Genomic DNA, 18,146 nt, shown 5'->3' with positions numbered 1-18,146 from the left:
TCCTCCCAACTGGAGACTCCACAGGCCATCTTCAATGAGTGTCCAGGTTACAGGGCACCAAATGTATCAAACAGCAGATATTCTACTTCTAATTCAAGGGAAGTTTGAATGAGGATTCTAAAATTTGCAAGGTGCTATAGAAAATCGCGTCCCTTATGGTCCCACCATGGGTTCCCAGCTCTCAGGTGGATGCTGTGCTGAGTGTATTTCATTGCTTCCTGGGCCAGAGATCTGGAAGGCAGAGAAGAGACAAAGTCAGACCCATGGGGACAATTTTCTAGATGACAAGATTGACACCCAAATGCCAAGACCAACTATAGTCTGGACCAAATCCAGGTCCAGCTCTGTCTCTACACTTCATTCTTAGCCCCAATCCTGAGCCATCATTTCCCTTTGTGGTTTTCAGTGTTTTCGACTCACATTCCAAAGATCACGTGAGATGGTTCAGGTTATACCTAGCTCCCTCCTCATAGTGAGAGTGGTTCTTCTCAGGGATCTAATGACCCTTGGGGAAGACGGCACATCACTTATGATGCCCTTAGTGCAGGACATGCATTTAAGTTCTGGACTTCTGCCTGTGACATCACCATTACTAGTGTCAACATCGTGACAGAAGCCCAGGTGCTGAGCCTAATCCCAAGCCCCAGTGTCTCACTACATGCACATGATTTACAACAAATCCTTGCTTATTCCTCTACCCAAACACATACTGGAATGTGGCTATTGTAAGAAGTCACTGTGAACCTAGTCTTTGTTAACTTTCTATCATTCTGACAAATATCCACACCCTGATTCTTGAGGAGCAGATGTGTAATTATGGAGAGTAGAAATTCGTGCATAAATGGAAATACGAGATAGGAAACCTCCCAGTGCACTCAAGCACAAGAAACGCATCTCCGTGCAGCCGGGGATGCTCATTCAGTCAGGGATAATTCCCTTCCATGCCTGCACAGGCAGCGAGCTCCATCTGATAGAGTCTCCTTAAGCCCTCATTTGTTATACATAAATCCCTTTCTTTTCTCTCCCTGAAGAACAAAAGGTGAAAATGCAGCTCTGTCAGGAGATGGAAATTTATGGCTGGGCAATATATGTTCACTCAAAACAAAAACCAGTATCTCATCCACACTGCCCTGGACCCATTGCTCTGAGAGGAAGGATAGCTACTAAATCTGTGCCTCATGGACAATCCACTGTTTGTGCGGTCCGACAGAGCAGAGTCCCAGCACATAGCTCATCTTTCCCAGGCCAGGTGTGTCTGCTTGTCACGCTGGTTGGTGACTTTGGAGGGGGCAGGGAGAGGCTAAAATTGTGCCTGGGCTAGGCTGGTTACTGATGTAGAGACAGTGGACAGGGTGGGGGATCATGAAAGGATCCTCCCATGGTCTCCCCGCATTGCCTACATAGACACCAGCGGTGCTGTCTGAACACCAGGACGCCCACCCACCTTCAAGAGGGCACTGTTCTCAGGGTACCAGGGTCCAGGGATGAGGGCGCGATCTCGGCTCCACACCCAGAGTGCAGGGTCATAGGCTTGGATCTGGAAAGGAGAGCAGCCCCTGAGTGGATGAAAAGCTCAGGGACACCACCTGCATGTCCAGTCTCCAGCTGTCCCTGGTCACCCATGCCCAGGATCCCCTGTTCCTCTGTCTCAATCCAGCCCAGCCCCACCAGCCCCGTCTCACCCACCTCCTCACACTCCTCTCGGGTCACCCTGAGGTTCCAGTCCATGCAGCAGATGAATTGATGGCGCAGCTTGTGGAACTGGGGAACCAGTTTCAAATTCCAGTTGTAGAGAAACAATAAGATGGCTAGTTTAGGAATCTGGTCATCCTCCTCCATGTCAATGGCCAGGTATCTGGGAAGGAAAGCAGGCTGCTGGTCAGCAGCACAATCACTGGACCCTGAGTCAGCTCATGGAGAAAAGGCGGGGATGCAGCACCCTCCAGCCCAGGATGCCATTAGCCCGGTCCCGAGTTCCTGAAGAGCAGCTCTGAGCAGAGGTGAAGCCTGCACAGAGCTCTTCTGAAAGTGCCTCCCACCCCAAGGAGGAAGACAGGAGCCCTGGGTAGAGCCTGAGGTGGCCTCCTGCCCCATCACCAGCTGCAGCTGACATCTCCACCTCCCCACCTCTATCCTGTCTTTCCATGCAGCTCGGCCTCTGCCTCCTGGCCTCGTGGGGAGCATCTGCACAGGTGACCTTGGTAAGTTTCTGTGCTCTGCCTTCCCCTCCCCAGTGGCAAGCTCAGGGCATGCATGGATTCCACCAGCGAGTTCTACATGTTCCTCCCCACTGCCAGGACCTCTGGCAGAGGACCTGTGGCAAAAGATTTTGCTATATGAAAGAAGGAAGGAAGGAAGGAAGGAAGGAAGGAAGGAAGGAAGGAAGAAAGGAAGGAAGGAAGGAAGGAGAGGAGGAAGGCAGGCAGGCCAGCTCCACCTGTAGACAAAGGCCATGCAGAGCCCCTGGGGGACTCAGTGCTGCAGCAGAAACACTCACTGAATGAGAAGAACCGAGCTGCCGTTTTAAGGATGTTCACAGGACCCAGCGCTCAGCAGCCGCATCCCTAAAGGTGATTAGGTGAGCGAGGGCAGATGAGGAACCAGGGCCCCAGATGTCCTGACAGAGGGACCTGAGGACAGCGCTGCTGGAATGCAGAGGGAGGGATCCGGGAAGGATGGAGACATGGCAGTTGTGGTTTGTTGGCAGGACTGGGGCTGAATGTAGGGTTTTATGGTTGACCAACATCTGCACTCCTTTTCTGCAGGTTTTGTTCAGAAACAGGGTCTTGGCAGCTTCCTAAACTGACCACGCCGTATTCTCCTGCCTCAGGCACCCAGAGGGCATTGATTACGGGAGGGCATTGATTACGGGAGTGCACAGCGATGCTCAGCTTCGTGGTTTTTTTGTTTTGTTTTGTTTTGTTTTGTTTTTTGAAACAGGTTCTCATTGAGTTACTGTAGATCTTGAATACCTGGAACCAAAAATAATCCTCCCCTGAGAGCAACTTGAGTGGCTATGAATGCAAGTGTGCACCACCACAGCCATTGAGGTTTGGATATTTTGAAGATAGGTAATTTTTATTCAAGTTCAAAATATGAAGTCATGTGGACAGGAAACAGGAGATAAAGGCTGAGAAGGATGCTCAGCAGGAGTAGTGAAAGAAAGGAAGGGAACATCAAGATGAGGAGTTGGTAGGTGAAGACAGATTGTAGAGCAGGTGAGTTCCAGGGGACAGCTAGGCCTTGGTGTGCATGAAGTACTTAGTGATGTGGGAGCCACAAGGCAGGCGAGCCTTGGGCCCATCTTTGAAGGCTGATCAGGCAACACAGAGCCTGCTCCCTGGCTCCCTGGCTCCCTGGTTCCCTGGCTCCCTGGCTCCCTGGCTCCCCGTCTCCCTGGCTCCCTGGCTTGTAGAGAGACTTGTCAGAAGGACCAGCAGGGAGCACATTACACTCAGTGTGTGCCTGTCAGGAGGGCATGCATGGGCCATGGGTCTAGAAAACCATAGGAGGAGACAAGAAGACATTTGGTATTGCTAAGGAAGGGAACCCTCAAAGGGTCAGAAATGCCTGCCCTCGGGCCTGAGGGCTGAGGCCCACATATGGGTTCTTCCTGCCTCTGTTGTCTGGGGCCTCAGTTTCCCCTGGTGGCATGCTTTAACCAACGTGAGGGCAGACTGCAAGATTCCTAAGAGGAGCATGGGAGCACGCAGTGTGACGCCCCTGTGCTACACTCAGCAGTACAGAGGTTTAAAGCCAGAGGCCAGGTGAGCGTCCCCTCCCACCCTCTGGGCTGACCATGGCCTGTGGGGGGAGGCGCAGTACTCACAGCGCCAGGAAGAAGTGGATCCTCTGGTACTGCCAGGAGAAGAAGCCAGCCAGACTGAAGTAGGTGATGACCATGGCCAGGAGGTACTGTTGGAAAGAGAACACAATCAGCAGGCACAGCTGGAGGAAGAGGAATGTGGGGACACAGATTGTAGGGGACAGCAGGGCCCCAGTCAGAGAGAAGAGACCCCAGTGTTGGGTGCCCTGGTCATTTGAGGGAAGTGAGAGGAGGGTGGTTGTTTGCGGACGAGAGCAGTGAGGATGGGGGGAGGCCTTGGTGGTCACCTGTAAGGGTCTTCTGGGGACAGGTCATGGAGGTCAGTGGTTCAGAGGGGGTCTCTTAAGTAAAAGCAAATGGGTTCCCTGAGAGTTGAGGGAAGGGAGGAACTTCATGGAGCCCCAGCCAGAGAGGCCATATGCAAAGAAACTGTGGACTGGGCTCAGCTTACAGAAGACCCAGGCAGAGCAGGGTGCTGTGCCATCCAGCCTCTAGGCCAGCCAGGCCTGGAAGGGAGATGATGCTGAGTCCTAAGGGGGACTGATGGTGGAGGCTGAGGTAGGAGTTCCTAGCAGGGACAGAGGAGTAACTGTCGGGCTGGAACCTGCCCTCCCTGGGCGGTGCCACCAAGAGAGCCCAGCTCAGGGGAGAAGGACTCACCTTGTCAGAGGCCCTCAGGTTCATGTCCCAGCCCAAGAAACTCTTGATGACCGAATCTTCTGTGAAGAGAGCTCAGTGTTAAGTTGTGGCCTGGCAAGGGAGTCCCTGGGAGGAAGGAAATTAGGGAACAGAACTGTGCCTGCCACAGAGAAGATTCTGGATGGGGCTGGGGACAAGTGAATGGGAAGAGGAAGAAGAATGTTCACCAGGCAGGGGACAGGTGCTCAGCCCTGAGACTCTCAAAGGAGCAACTGAGTGAGGACCTGGGTAGCAGCAACTCTGCCTGGTTTGGACCTTAGAGCATGAATGCCTCATCTCAGCAGTCAGAAGGCATCTGGGTCACTTTTTTTTTTTGTCTTTTTTCCTTTTTATCAGTACCGGGGATCGAACTCACGACCGCCTCCTCGCAAGGCAGGCACTTATGCCGCTGAGCTAAATCCCCAGCCCCTCGGTCACTTTTTCTTGTGATGATCACACCTTGGTGTGACTATGATCCTGTCGCCCCTCAGGTGCTGTTATCATTTCCAATTCAGGCGAGTCAGTAATTGCTGGATGACAGGGGGCTGGATGGAACCAAGGTTTGTGATCTGCATGTCCCTGGAAAGGGATTGCACTGGAGTCCTCCAGGAACGGTGAGCTCAGGACTCACAGCAGGCTCTCTTCAACAGGTGAAGGAAGTGACCAGAAGTTTCCCGTGTTCCTTAAGAACTGGGTAGAAGGTACTGTGAGTCTTCATACCAAGTTGCCGCTGAAGGTTCCACTGAGGACACGTGCTTCCTTTTGAGGCTACAAGGCTTCTCCATGACACCCAAATATGGTTCCTGCAACACTTTGTGAAACCTGGAGAGACACTCCCTCCATCTCTTGTAAGTTGGGAGCCTGGTATCTTCCTTGGGGCTAAATCAAATAACCTGGGTACTCTCCTCTCCTTGTCCTCCTTAGGCTGGAATGACTACTTCCTCTTCCACTTGTGGCTAGACAGTCTGGGGTTTCTCCTCTGAGGGGAGTCAGAAGCACCCTGGTTGTGATTCTTCTGCTCTGCCTCTGATTCTTTGTGCTTCTTCTGGGCATGGGACGGAGGTAGGAAGTAAAGGGGCTAACCCAGGGACTCCATCAGAGACACCCATCAGGTCCTCCTGCAGCTCCTGCTTAAGACCAATCTCCCTTCCTCTTCTGAGCACAGGCCTGAGGTGGGCAGCTGGGTGCCATCCACGGCCCTGAGGAAGAAATCCAGGTCAAGTGTGAAGCTTCTATCTTTGGAATTCAGCTTTAACCATCTCAATCCCAACTCTCCAAATAAATCCCAAACTTCTTCCACTGTTGTCCCTCCAAAGCCATTGTTCCATCCGTGACCTTCGCTGATCTCCTTTCATCTCCAGTTCTGCTTGCCAATGTCCCCTCACTCTGTGCCTACAAACTCTGGTCATGTAGAGCATTTAAGCCACTGGGGAAGGGAATTCTGCCTAAGCCACCTCCTCTCCGATCTATTCTTGGATCTCATCTCCTGACCCCTTTCCTGCTCTATAGGTTTTCCATCAATTGACTGTCCTTGTCCTGCCTCTTGTTTTTGCTTTCTCTCATCTCTGCCTTCTTGAGCTCCTCCCTCCTGTTCTGTAACCCTTCTTCCTTCCTGGTCACCTTCTCAGGACCACGTAGAGGAGGGTAGTTGTAGGAAATGGTGTCATTCAGTGACATCATGACCTTGTCAATTGGATAGGGTCACTCTATAATGTCAGCATAGTGGCAAAATCAACTTATTACAGACAACTAAGTTAGATAAAAATGAACAGGCAGTCATCCAGGGACCAGGCTCTCAAAGCAGTCAGTGCAGAGTTGAGACACATCAAAACTGTGGCTGGAGACCTGGGAAGAGAGCCAGGCCTGCAAGCCTCGCTATAGACAGCAGCTTGAGATCGTACTGTAACCATCACCACCCGGTCCAGTGAGCCTAGATAAGGCGTCACATGCACAGGTGTCCTAATCCAGATTCCTATCCCTTTGAACTGCCTTTGACTCGAGGCTGGCTCCACACCGGAGGTCACTGTGGTCCTTGAGACTGAAGCAGCTCTCCCACTCTCCTGGCCTTGTAGTGCCACGACTGTCGTGCCTGTTCTCAGGCGGGTGCTGCTGCTGTGGGTCCTCTTCACAGAAGGATGTAAAGTAACCAGTGATTCATGTTTCAGGTCACTGGGCCAGGCCCTGGCGCCAAGGTTCTCCTGCAGAAAGCCCACACGGCTCCTGGGTTTTTACCTGTGCTTTCTTTCACTCCACTGTGAGCACACCTGGGATCCTTCCATCTCGACACAATTTTGTGCCTTTAAACCCCTGGTGTCCACAGTGGGCAGTTTGGGGCACTGCTTTGACTTTCTCCTGTTTGGATGTCATCACCGCCATGATTGCGCCTGAACTCCGGCTGCAGTGCTCCTGTGGCTACTCTCCTGCTGTAGTGGTGTTTACAGGGATGCTGCAGCTGAGTGGTTGGTTACTGTGTTGGAGGACTGGCCCTGTGTAGGCTGTGTCAGGTGCATCCTGAAGACCAACTGGGAGGCACCCAACAGCTGTCCAGGAAGCACTTGCCTGCGCCTGCCTTTGGGAGTGGCAGGTCCTCTTGGCAGGCTGACCGTGGAAATAAAGCAAACCTGTATGAACAAGCTGTCTTTCTCCTTTGTTTGCACATAGAACATGGCCTTGACCCTGGTGCCTGTTCCCTCCCCAGTGGTAAGGGTCTTTGGCCAGCCTTCTGCCTCCCGGCACACACAGTGCCCTGTGGGGGCCCTTATGACAGCCAGCTTGTGGAGTCTGCTCCTGCTGTGCCGTCTCTGGCCATGAGTTAGTCCACAGAGTTCAGTGGAGTTGCTTGCATTTTTGTTTTCTGTGAAGAAACATGTCATTTTATCTGATGAAACCCCTTGAACTTTGCAGCTAAGCAAGGTGCAAAGTTTGTGGTGAGTTTCAGTTCAGGCACTATGTTGTCTTAGTGTTCCCTTCACTGTCTGGGAAGGGCAGGAGCAGCCTCTGGTGTTGGCTCAATCCTGCCCACAGTGCTGCCACTGTCTGCCCTGTGCAGTTTGGTCCCCCAACTCCCTTGTATCTCATGGTGCTGGAGGCACAGAAGGGGCACTGAGGATCAGTGGCCAAGGACATGGGAGGCCCAAGGCCCACTGGAACTCCCAGGACAGCCTACAGCCTTGGGCTACGGGACAAAGCCCAGTGTGGCCCTTGACAAGCCCCTGGAATGCCATGCGGATGTCCTCGGGATGAGGCTGTGCCCTGGGCTCATCAGGGCCTCTGTCCTGGCTGGCCCCCCAAGTGAGGGACACTTGGTGCTGTCCTTTCTCCTGATCTCTGGCCCTTCTTCCTCTAGTTCCTCTGATACTGTCACTGTCGGAGTCCTGGTGTTCAGCCCCTTTAGCATCCCGTCCCCTTTAGCACACATTTTTATAGCATTCTTGGTCATTCCCGTGTCCTTAAAATGTGTGTGTCCAGCTTATGGCAGTGAGAAAAAAGCATACAATTCTATAGCAGATTTTTTTAATAGCTTTCAAAAGTGTTTCACTGTTCTAAACTCAAATGTAATTACCTGATTTGTAAATAAAACAATTTGAAACTGGTGTTTGTTCTCTTCTCCATAGAGATGGACTCTCCAGGGCAGCTTCCTGCAGGGGAAGTTCCTTACCTGACTTGTGCTGGCTCCTGAGCAAGTGGGTGGGTGTCGTAGGGCTCAGGACTGCCTTCGAGGCCTGTCTAGGAGGCCTGAGGCCATCAGGAGAGTGCTGGAACCCTAGACTTGGATTCTCCAGGCGCTCCCCCCCCACACCAACACCCACCCTTACTTTTCTCAGGGAAGGAGTCGAGGATGTGGGAAGTGGAGGGGTGGCAAGGACTGTCTGATGCTCAGCATTGATCTGGACACCAGCAGTGGAGGAGGATTGACCAAGCACAGTGCTGGCTTTATACAGTTAAACTGGCCAGTTTGGGTCCAAGAAAGGCTGGGTCCTTCCTGTTGGATGAGAGCCTGCAAGCTTAGTGACCTTGTGTGAGTCTAACTCTACTCTGCCTCTCTACCCTCTTTGCAACTCTAGTTGGAAGCCTTGTAGGTGGGCTCAAGTCTGGGATTCCTGGATCCAGGATTTGTGAGTTTGTCAGACTGCAAGAGCATTACGGGCATCACCCTGGGTCTTGTACCCTTGTTACCTGCATGCCTGGCTGGATACATTCTTGGAGCAGGGCTGTCCTCCAGGGTTACAGTGAAAAGAGCCTGGCAGCAAGTACACCTGATCGATCAGGCCATGAGTGTGAAAGACTTAGAGAAAGACTCACACTGCATCTAAATACACCAAACAGGTCATCTTAGGTATCTGGAAAAGAATTTTACAAGATGTTTAACTTGACAGCATTTGCTATTTGTTCCCTCAAACGAGAAAGCTTTAAGACAATGGACCTGAGATGGCAAAGTGGCTCCAGCAGTAGACAACATCTCTGGTGACCCTGTAGCTCCTCCTCTTGGGCTCAAGGTGGGAGGAAAGGGCTCTACACTGCAAAGGACAGGTTTAGTCCATGTGCAGGGCAGGTGGCAAGTGGGCTCAGCAGTGCACAGAGAGGCCCATGAGACCCAGGTTGCCATGGCGTTGGCTGGGTGCACAGGCAGGAAGGCTGCCTTGTTCTCCCAGCTGTGGCTGTTGTGGGTGGACGAAATCAGGAGGTCTGCTCCCATGCCTGGGACCCACTTAGCTGTGAGTGTGCTGTTCTGACTGCTGAGAGGGCTAGAGGTGACATCAGGTTTGTAAACAAGCTCTCAATGGCCCTGGCTTTCCCCTCCCCAAGGACTCAGCTGATGTCATGGGGCTGGGTGAGGTGAACTGAGATACATCTCCTTGCCTCTGCCTCTGCCAGGATAGCAGGAAACACCAACGAGTGTAGCAGGGATCTATCTTGGCTGGCACCATGCCTTCCCAGAACACCACCGACCTCTCCCCATCCGGGGGAAGCCCAGCCTTCAGGGAGATGGAGCCCAAGGACCAACAGCTCATGGTGAGTGCATCCCTGTCCCAGCTACCTGTCCTCTGCCGGGCATTCTCAGCCAAGCACCCTCAGGGCGGGTCTGTTCCTTGGTTTTCCCTTCCTGGGACCTGGTAACCTACCACCCCCTCCTTATCCCCTGCCCAGTGAGCATACTTTTTCAGGAACCTCAGGGCCCACACTAGGATGCCAGATGCCAGGCACCTACTGCCTAGATCCTTAGTTTGGTTGGCCTTTGGGTGAGCTGGGGACTTGCCCCAAGCCTGTAGTCCAGTCAGTTAAAGACCAGCATGCATGGCTACAGCTCATGTATCATCTAACCCCAGGGGTCTCTGTAGGCTCCCTTGATAAAGGGGAGCCAGATAAAGAAAATGGAGGCTTACCGTTTTCCTCTTGGTGTCTTCCCAAAGTGTTCTCTGCTGGCCTGATGAGCTAAGCTTGGTGCGTACTCTTTCTGGTGGTCAATACTGGGCAAGGTGGTAAGTTCCTTCTGCAGCCGTGTGGCCTGGGGCAAGTTAATTCACCTCTCCATGCCTCAAAGTCCCATGTGTTCAGTGAAGGTGACAGTGGCTTGTGTTCCTCAAAGCATTGCTGGGAGGCATGAGCACCTTCGTGCAAGTGTTGAGGAGTTAGGACGGAACAAAGGGGTGCTCAGGGTTGGCCCTTCACTGCTTCCCCAAGAGGAAGAGCAAGGCAGAGAGTTGGGGTCTTGAGGAGAGGGACTGTTTTAGGACACCTGTGAATGTACTGCGTGTGTCCTACTCACAGGTGGCGCTTCGGATCCACCCACTCAGTGAGGCTGAACTGGAGGAAGGAGCCACCATCATTGCCCACAAAGTAGGGGACCAGGTGAGCGAGAGAGAGGATACGTGTCCATGGCAGAGAGGCTGTGAGGCTCTGTTACAGTGCATGCTTTCCTCATTTACCACATGCTCTGACATGGGTAGAGCCAGGATGATGCCCCCCACCCCACTGCTGTGGTGTAGGAGGGCATAGTGGGACGCTGGAACAGAGCAGGGATGTGGAAAACTGTAGGAGCTGGGCTCAGCTATGTGTCAGGCCAGCTTGGCCTCAGGAGCCCTGAGAGCAGGAGGAGAGGTGGAGTGGACAGAGCTGGCAGGTCCAGGTCCAGGTCCAGGACGACTATCCCTCGTCCCCTGGCAGAGCCCTAGGGGGTTGCACCTAGTTACTCACAGGGAAGCATTTGTCCTTGGCTGTCACTTGCAAGAATAAATGCAGAATCTAGGGGGAGAAGTGCTCGGTGGGCTGGATTCTCCTGCTTGTCTTCAGTGAGTACGAGTAAAATGTGGCTCTGGGAAGGTTTATCTTGAGGGTAGAGGCTCACGATGCTGGTGGAAGGAGATCCCTGTGACTGCTGGCCCCGGACACAGGAGCACCTCGTTCTTATCTGGTGGGTCAGGAGGAAGATGACTGGATGGGGCAGCCAGGGGAGGGCAGCACAGAGGCTATGGAAGGCTAAGCCGGACAGGACAGTGGTTAGGATCTGCAGTGCAGAGGGCTAACATGGGCACACTGAGTGCTGCTCTGCTGAAATTCACATGTGACAGTCCGTGCTGGAGATGGCGCTGTCATCACCTGGCAGCATCAAAGAAGGAGACAAGACTTGACAGAAACAGCACATGGGGCCCATGTTCTAACAGGGTAGTACCCCCCAAAGATGAGGCCATCGTTCAGGTACCAGCAGGCAGGGCAGGGCTGTAGGAAGCCAGCTCAGTCTTCAGAATGGCAGGCTATGTTTTATACCACACAAATTCACTGTGTAGTCCACTCTGCTGGTCACCCAACCAGAGACCTCATGCCCATTAAGCTGTCATATCCCCCAGCCTGGCCCCTGGCAGCCACCAGTCTGCTTTCTACCTGGATGCTGGATGTTTCATATCAATGAAACCCACAGTATGTGGCCTTTTACGTGTAGCTTCTATGTAGCCTGTTGTTACTGAGGCTCATCTGTGTTGTGACATGCTTACATTTTCCTTTAACTTTTATCTTGAAATGTCTTCAGACCAACTACGAAGTTGCAAGAATACTATAGAGCCCCCATATTCCTGCACCTGGATTTCCCAGATGTTGACATCTTACTGTAAGCTTTCCTAACCATGACCTGACATAACCCTCTCCCCTGCATACTGACTCCTTTCTCGTTAATCCCTTTTCAAAATTTTTATTCTGAGGCAGGATCTCACTAAGTCACTGAATTGCCCAGACTGGGCTTTAACTTGTGGTCCTCGTGCCTCAGCCTCCCCAAGTGCTGGGCTTGCAGAACATGTGCCACTGAACCTGGCTTCAATAATTTCTTTATAACAAAAGAAAGAAGTATTTTTGGAGCTCACATCCAATGCAGCTGATAACTTTTTGAGGGCCCAGGACTCAGGGGCTGTCCCATTCACCCCTCTAAGCACCTTGGCAGTGGAGTCTATGATCACTGCCTTTTAACAGGAGAGAAAATTGAGGCTTGGAGCCCAGTGACCTGTCTGAGGCCTCCTGTCTGTCTAGTGACCATGGAGCCAGCTGGAAACCTGGCTTGAGGGCTCCAGAACCCTGGTGTGGTCACCAGCTCCACTGGCCCCTCCATGGCCCTCTGAGTTGGAGGCCGTTCCAGTTGGTCCTACAGCACAGGCCTGGCCCACCGTGAGCACACGCAGGGCTGCCCCCGTGTCATCTCACCCTGTAGCCCTCCTGGCCTTGGAAGGAAAAGAAAAGCACAGAGTCAGCTCACGTCATGGAACAAGAGCTGGCCAGCAGCCAGGAACAGCCTTGGGGACCTGGGTGCAGTTGTCACTGATTCCTCAGGAACTGCTCCAGACTCTGGCCCACAGGACCTCAGTTTGCAAAGCTCTGACTAAAGGGGACCGGCTGGTGGCCAGACCGCATGTTTGTGGTGCCACCCTGCCATGCTCCCCAACTCTGTGGTCCTCCCAGGGGCCGCCAGTCCATGAGTTCCCACCAGGCAGGGTGTATAGTGATTCCTAGGAAGGTCTCCCTTGAGTGCTCTGTCCCCAGAGAGCCTCCTACACTTCGCTTTATAATTGCATATTCCTATGGGGTGGGAGACACCGCAGGGACCCCAGGCCCTGAGGAACAAAGCCACAATGGAGGGTTGGCCAGAATCCCTGTATTTTCCCTTCTTGTACGTGAACTATCCCTCGCCCCCTGAAAATCCTCGGGGCTGCGTGGGATGAGCACAGCAGTGGGTGGCCAGCCCAGCACCCATAGTGTACAAAGTTCCTCCTCCCGTCTTCATTGGTTCAGGGTTGGTTCTCTTTGGTTGTCTGTTGGGAGCCGCGTCTGTGATAGCTCGCCTTGCGCGGCGGACGTGCGGCCTGTGGTAAAGAGCAAAGCCTGAGGTAGATTACCCCTCCCATCGAATATGTTAGTTTCCTGCTTACCGCGTAAACAACCCGCTCAACAATATAGTCTGCCTGGCAACTGATGATGTTAGCCAATCAGCTTGCCTTGCTTACTTTAACATGATTGGACACTGTACCCGTATATATACCGGTGCCACCCCTGGGCGGAAGAAGAAGCCAGGTAGAAGCCCAGAAGTAAAAGCCCAAAAGGAGCCGCGGAGAGCGGACCGGTAGAGGCTTTGGGGCAGACTGAAGCACAAAAGGAGCCGCGGGGAGCGGACCAGAGGAGGCTTCGGCTGGGAGCGATCCCAGGGCAGGCTGTACGGAGAAGGAAAATAAAAAGAAAAGGTTGTCCACTGCCAGACTTTGTCGTGTGTCCTTCCTGCCGGCCGGGAGCGGACATCGACATTTGGAGGCCCGCACGGGGACTGATCACCCCCGAGACGTGGAAGTGGACAACGCTCCAGTACAGAGCTGCGAGACAGGTGAGTTGGGGATAAGCCTGGGCTCTGGGTGGCGCGCACCTACAGGGCTTTTAGACTCCCCTCAGGCTCACGCGTAAGTGGCGGATTCCTTGGGCCTCACGCGGTGAGTAACATATTAAAAGATGGGAAACATGTTAGGTAGCGGCACTAAGAGCGAGGGTGGTTGTGGAGAAAGCTCTCAAGAGCTTACAAAAGTACGCAGGGTATCTGAGCAGGCCCAGTCAGGGAGCTCCCGAGAGGGGTCCGTCAAGGGGAACAAGGATGCTAAGGAGGAGGACGGGGCTCTAGCCTCGGAGTCGTCTGACTCCGAGGACGAGGGAAAGTTGAATGGCAAGGAGGCCAAAGAGACCAGCTGTCAGGAGCCTAAATCGCTCAATAAGGAGTCGCAGGGTTCTTTTCCAGCGTTACCCCGCGAATTGCGCTCTGCTCAACCTGGTCTGCGGAGGAGTAGAGAGCTCCTGAGCGCTCCCCGGCGCGAGAGGGAGGCGAAGCCTTCCGCCCCACCTTGGGGGCCGTTTCCGGAGGCGATTCCTCGCCACGAGGCGGCCGCCTGGGAGCTCTCTCCCCTTTCGCCAGAACAGGAAGTGATGCACGGGCCCCCATTTTCCGCCCAATCACGGCCGCTGTCTTATGCTCCGCCGCCGGCGGGTCGGTATTTTTACAGGCGGCTTTGGCAGGGGGGACGCTTGTCTCATGAGGTACATCCACCTGGGATAGATAGTGGCCCCTACGGGATATTTCCTGTACAAGTAGCTATGGGCCAGGGACGCAATGTATGGGAGCCTTTTGAGATAAAGCAGATTAGAGAACTTAAAAATGCAGTTACAACCTTTGGGCCGACTGCGCCTTACACCATTGCCATGCTGGAGAATCTGTCTTCTGGGCCCCTCACCCCCGCGGACTGGATTCAGCTGGCAAAGGCGTGTCTGCCCTCGGGCAGTTACCTGGATTGGCGAGCCTGGTACGCAGAGTTCTCTGCAGAGCAGGCTGAGAGAAACGCCAATCGGGGAAACCGGGGGTGGAACAAGGAAATGCTTATGGGAGAAGGTCGGCACGCTGATGACCAGACCCAGTTCCCCGGCGCTGTCTATGAACAAATCAATGCCATAGGGCTCCGCGCCTGGAAACAGGTAAGTGGTGCCGGAACAGCCTCCTTGTGTCTTTCAAAAATAATTCAGGGTACCACAGAGCCATTTGTTGACTTTGTGGCCCGAATGCAAGATGCTGCCGATAAGATATTTCCTGATCCGGGAGTGGCTCAACCGCTGGTAAGACAGCTGATTTTTGAGCAATGTACAAAGGAGTGCAAGGCAGCGATAGCTCCTCATAAGAACAAGGACCTCAACGCCTGGATTAGGATATGCAGAGAGATAGGGGGGCCGCTCTCCAACTCGGGAGTGGCTGCTCTCCTGGCCGCGGCTGTACAGCAGAGGGGACCTCGCGGGTTAGAAGGGGAATGTAAGGCTAAAGGGTGTTTTGCCTGCGGGGAGCCAGGACACATTAAACGTCATTGCCCAAACAATGCAGATGCTAGGCCTCGCCCTAGGAATGAAGAACCATATGTTTGTGGGCGATGCAAAAAGGGATCACACAAAGCTGAGGAGTGTAGGTCGGTCTTTGATGCTCAGGGCAACCGTATTTGTGGACAAGATGCTAGAGAGCCAAAAAACGGCCAGAGGGGGCCCCCTTCACAGGCGGGCCCCCGCCCCAGAGACAGGACAGCTCAGGGTGGCAGCCTTCAACAAGGGCCACCCCTGGGTCAGCAGGTGTGGACCTCAGTGTCGCCTCCAGACTTATACAGAAGGTCACCATTAGGACGGATGGCGTTAGGACCCTAAATGACATGCAAAAGCTATTGGGAGACATTAATTGGATTAGGCCATATTTACATATACCAAATTCAGATCTCAAACCCCTGTTCGACCTTCTGAAGGGAGACCCAGATATAGCCTCCCACAGGAGGCTCACTCCTGAGGCAAGAGCTGCCTTACAGAGAGTGGAAAAAGCCTTAGGTGGGGCTACCTTACACAGAATTGAACCAGGGCGACCCTTTGATGTCTGTTTGCTACAGACTAGTCTACAGCCCACAGCGGTGATTTGGCAGAAAGGACCACTACTGTGGATACACCCTAAGGTCTCACCTGCAAAAGTCATAGAGCATTACCCGGAGGCAGTCGCTTCATTGGCCCTTGAAGCGCATGATAGAGCTGTCCAACATTTTGGCTCAGGACCACAAGCCATCCGAGTACCCTATACCGCCAGCCAGATCAAGACCCTGGCTGCCTGCATAGATACATGGGCCATTCTGAGATGTGTTTTCCATGGGGATATAAACAATCAATACCCTAAAGACCCTATCTTGTCATTTGTCACTCAGCACCCTATAATTTTTCCAAAGGTTACTGCCTCTGAGCCATTAGTCCTAGCAACTACAATATACACAGATGGCTCCAAGACGGGGATAGGCGCCTATGTGATCCTAGGCAAGCCCCCGGTTACCATACAATTTAAACCAGATCAGCCTCAGGTGGTAGAACTGCAGATCGTTAAAATGATTCTTGAACGGTTCTCAGAAGCCATTAACATTGTCTCCGATTCTAGGTATGTGGTCAATGCTATGCAAGTGCTTGAGACTGCCGGTTTAATTAGATCCACTTCCACAGTGGCTGGACTGTTCCTGTCTATCCAGACATTGCTTCAGAACAGACACCATAAGGTCTTCACCACCCACATAAGAACACATACATCCCTGCCGGGGCCCATGGCACAGGGGAATGCGGCTGCTGACACTGCCACTCGCCCGTTATGGATTTTTACCTTACTAACACCAATCGAGCGAGCCCGTGCCTTCCATGATAAATTTCATGTTAATGCCAGGACACTAGCAAACCATTTCCATGTTTCTAGAGCAGATGCACGAGATATCGTGCGACTATGTGACTCCTGTGCCACATACAAACCTGCCATACCGATGGGAGTAAACCCTCGAGGTTTGATCCCTGGTGATGTTTGGCAGATGGACATCACACATATACAGGAGTTTGGGACTCTTAAATATGTTCATGTTTCCACAGACACCTGTTCTCACGTCATATTCGCAACAGCAGAAACAGGTAAAAAAGTGTCTAATGTGATCAATCATTGCCTGGCAGCTTGGGCCGCATGGGGCAAACCAAAAATATTAAAAACTGATAATAGACCAGCCTATATAGGCAAAGCCTTCAATGAGTTCTGCAAAATGATGGAGGTTCAATTAAAACATGGTATCCCATACAATCCCCAAGGTCAAGGAATCATTGAGAGGGCTCATAGAAGCCTCAAAGAAATTTTACAAAAACAAAAAGGGGGAGTAGGCCAAGGCCTGGCCCCAAAGGCACGATTATCCATGGCACTATTCACACACAATTTTTTAAATTTAAATAATGATAATCGCTCCCCAGCTGTGGAGCACTGCAACCCTTCCCCCAACCATAAAGGGTGGGTGAAGTGGAAAGATGTCCTGACAGGACAATGGATGGGCCCGGATCCAGTGGTCAGCTGGAACCGAGGCGCGGTTTGTGTTTTCCCACAGGAACCGGGACGAGAACCACTGTGGATACCGGAGAGACTGACACGGGCAACAAAGCCCTCGACTGAAGATCAGACCTGCCCTACTGGAGATCCATCACAGACCAACCAATAAGATGAATAGAAATAGCGGTAGCCCGAAATGGACAAGAAGATCCTCAGGCATATGCATGGCTTGCTCAATTGGCCCACGACCGAGTCTAGATATGGCGGGCATCCCTCATTCTCCTCCATAAGGTGACAATACACAGCAGGGTAGGTGAGTCAATGACGGGTAAGAGCGTGCCTCCCCAGCACGACTCGACCTAAGCCAGGCCCTACCCCATCCTGCACGTAAGCCGCTGGACTGTTAGATGCTGCCCAGGTCTAAATTTCTCTCCGAGGGGATTTCTTTACGGAGAGGAAATGAGTGCAAGCTTGTGTGCATCCAGGTTCCGTCCAGTTTGTGCCTGGCCCTAGAAAAAGGACGAGGGCCTCAGGGCCTTGGCAGACCATGGCATGGCCAACCAGGGTCTAAGCCAAGGACCTACGGTGGACCTGCACATAGGGCATAAGCCTCTGCACCCAGTCCAGGAAGGGCTACGATGCGCACATTCATAAAAAATAAAATAGGGGGAGATGTTGGGAGCCGCGTCTGTGATAGCTCGCCTTGCGCGGCGGACGTGCGGCCTGTGGTAAAGAGCAAAGCCTGAGGTAGATTACCCCTCCCATCGAATATGTTAGTTTCCTGCTTACCGCGTAAACAACCCGCTCAACAATATAGTCTGCCTGGCAACTGATGATGTTAGCCAATCAGCTTGCCTTGCTTACTTTAACATGATTGGACACTGTACCCGTATATATACCGGTGCCACCCCTGGGCGGAAGAAGAAGCCAGGTAGAAGCCCAGAAGTAAAAGCCCAAAAGGAGCCGCGGAGAGCGGACCGGTAGAGGCTTTGGGGCAGACTGAAGCACAAAAGGAGCCGCGGGGAGCGGACCCAGGGCAGGCTGTACGGAGAAGGAAAATAAAAAGAAAAGGTTGTCCACTGCCAGACTTTGTCGTGTGTCCTTCCTGCCGGCCGGGAGCGGACATCGACAGTTGTCACTGTGGGGCCCAGGCCCCAGGGGAGTTGCTGCTGACACTGGTCTGTAGTGTCAGGCGACCTGTTCCAGTTGCCCTCCTGAGGAGCCGTGGTTTGTCAGAGACATTGATGGGTGTGTTGGGAATGTGGCAGCAGAGCC

General features: G+C 52.9%; 2 protein-coding genes across 2 annotated transcripts in view; one reads left to right on the top strand and one right to left on the bottom strand.

Moving 5' to 3' along the window:
* Positions 1-1,396: 1,396 nt before the first annotated feature.
* LOC106027729 (speedy protein E4-like) lies at positions 1,397-6,880 on the bottom strand. Its single transcript, XM_013152558.2, has 5 exons — positions 6,769-6,880; positions 4,487-4,545; positions 3,830-3,915; positions 1,687-1,855; positions 1,397-1,537 (listed from the first exon to the last, which is right to left on the bottom strand). The coding sequence occupies exons 1-5, from the start codon at positions 6,878-6,880 to the stop codon at positions 1,397-1,399; spliced, it is 567 nt and encodes a 188-aa protein (XP_013008012.2).
* A 2,550-nt stretch (positions 6,881-9,430) lies between these two features.
* LOC100722076 (kinesin-like protein KIF19) overlaps positions 9,431-18,146 on the top strand; it is a 35,341-nt gene continuing 26,625 nt past the window's right edge. Inside the window, 2 exon segments of the mRNA XM_063233606.1 lie at positions 9,431-9,517; positions 10,274-10,354. Coding sequence (XP_063089676.1) covers positions 9,431-9,517; positions 10,274-10,354 — 168 coding nt within the window.

This window comes from Cavia porcellus, unplaced genomic scaffold (genome assembly GCF_034190915.1).
Source record: "Cavia porcellus strain 051 isolate PalLab524CR breed Dunkin Hartley unplaced genomic scaffold, mCavPor4.1 scaffold_23, whole genome shotgun sequence".
Taxonomy (NCBI): domain Eukaryota; kingdom Metazoa; phylum Chordata; class Mammalia; order Rodentia; family Caviidae; genus Cavia; species Cavia porcellus.
This window is presented reverse-complemented; position numbering and strand designations above follow the sequence as displayed.

Coding starts and splice junctions, on each gene's coding strand:
- LOC106027729 (XM_013152558.2), bottom strand. CDS start 6,880: ATGGCGGTGATGACATCCAAACAGGAGAAAGTCAAAGCAGTGCCCCAA. Junction 4,546..6,768: donor TCGAGATGGAAGGATCCCAG/GTGTGCTCACAG, acceptor CTCTCTTCACAG/AAGATTCGGTCATCAAGAGT. Junction 1,538..1,686: donor CCCGAGAGGAGTGTGAGGAG/GTGGGTGAGACG, acceptor TCTCCTTTCCAG/ATCCAAGCCTATGACCCTGC.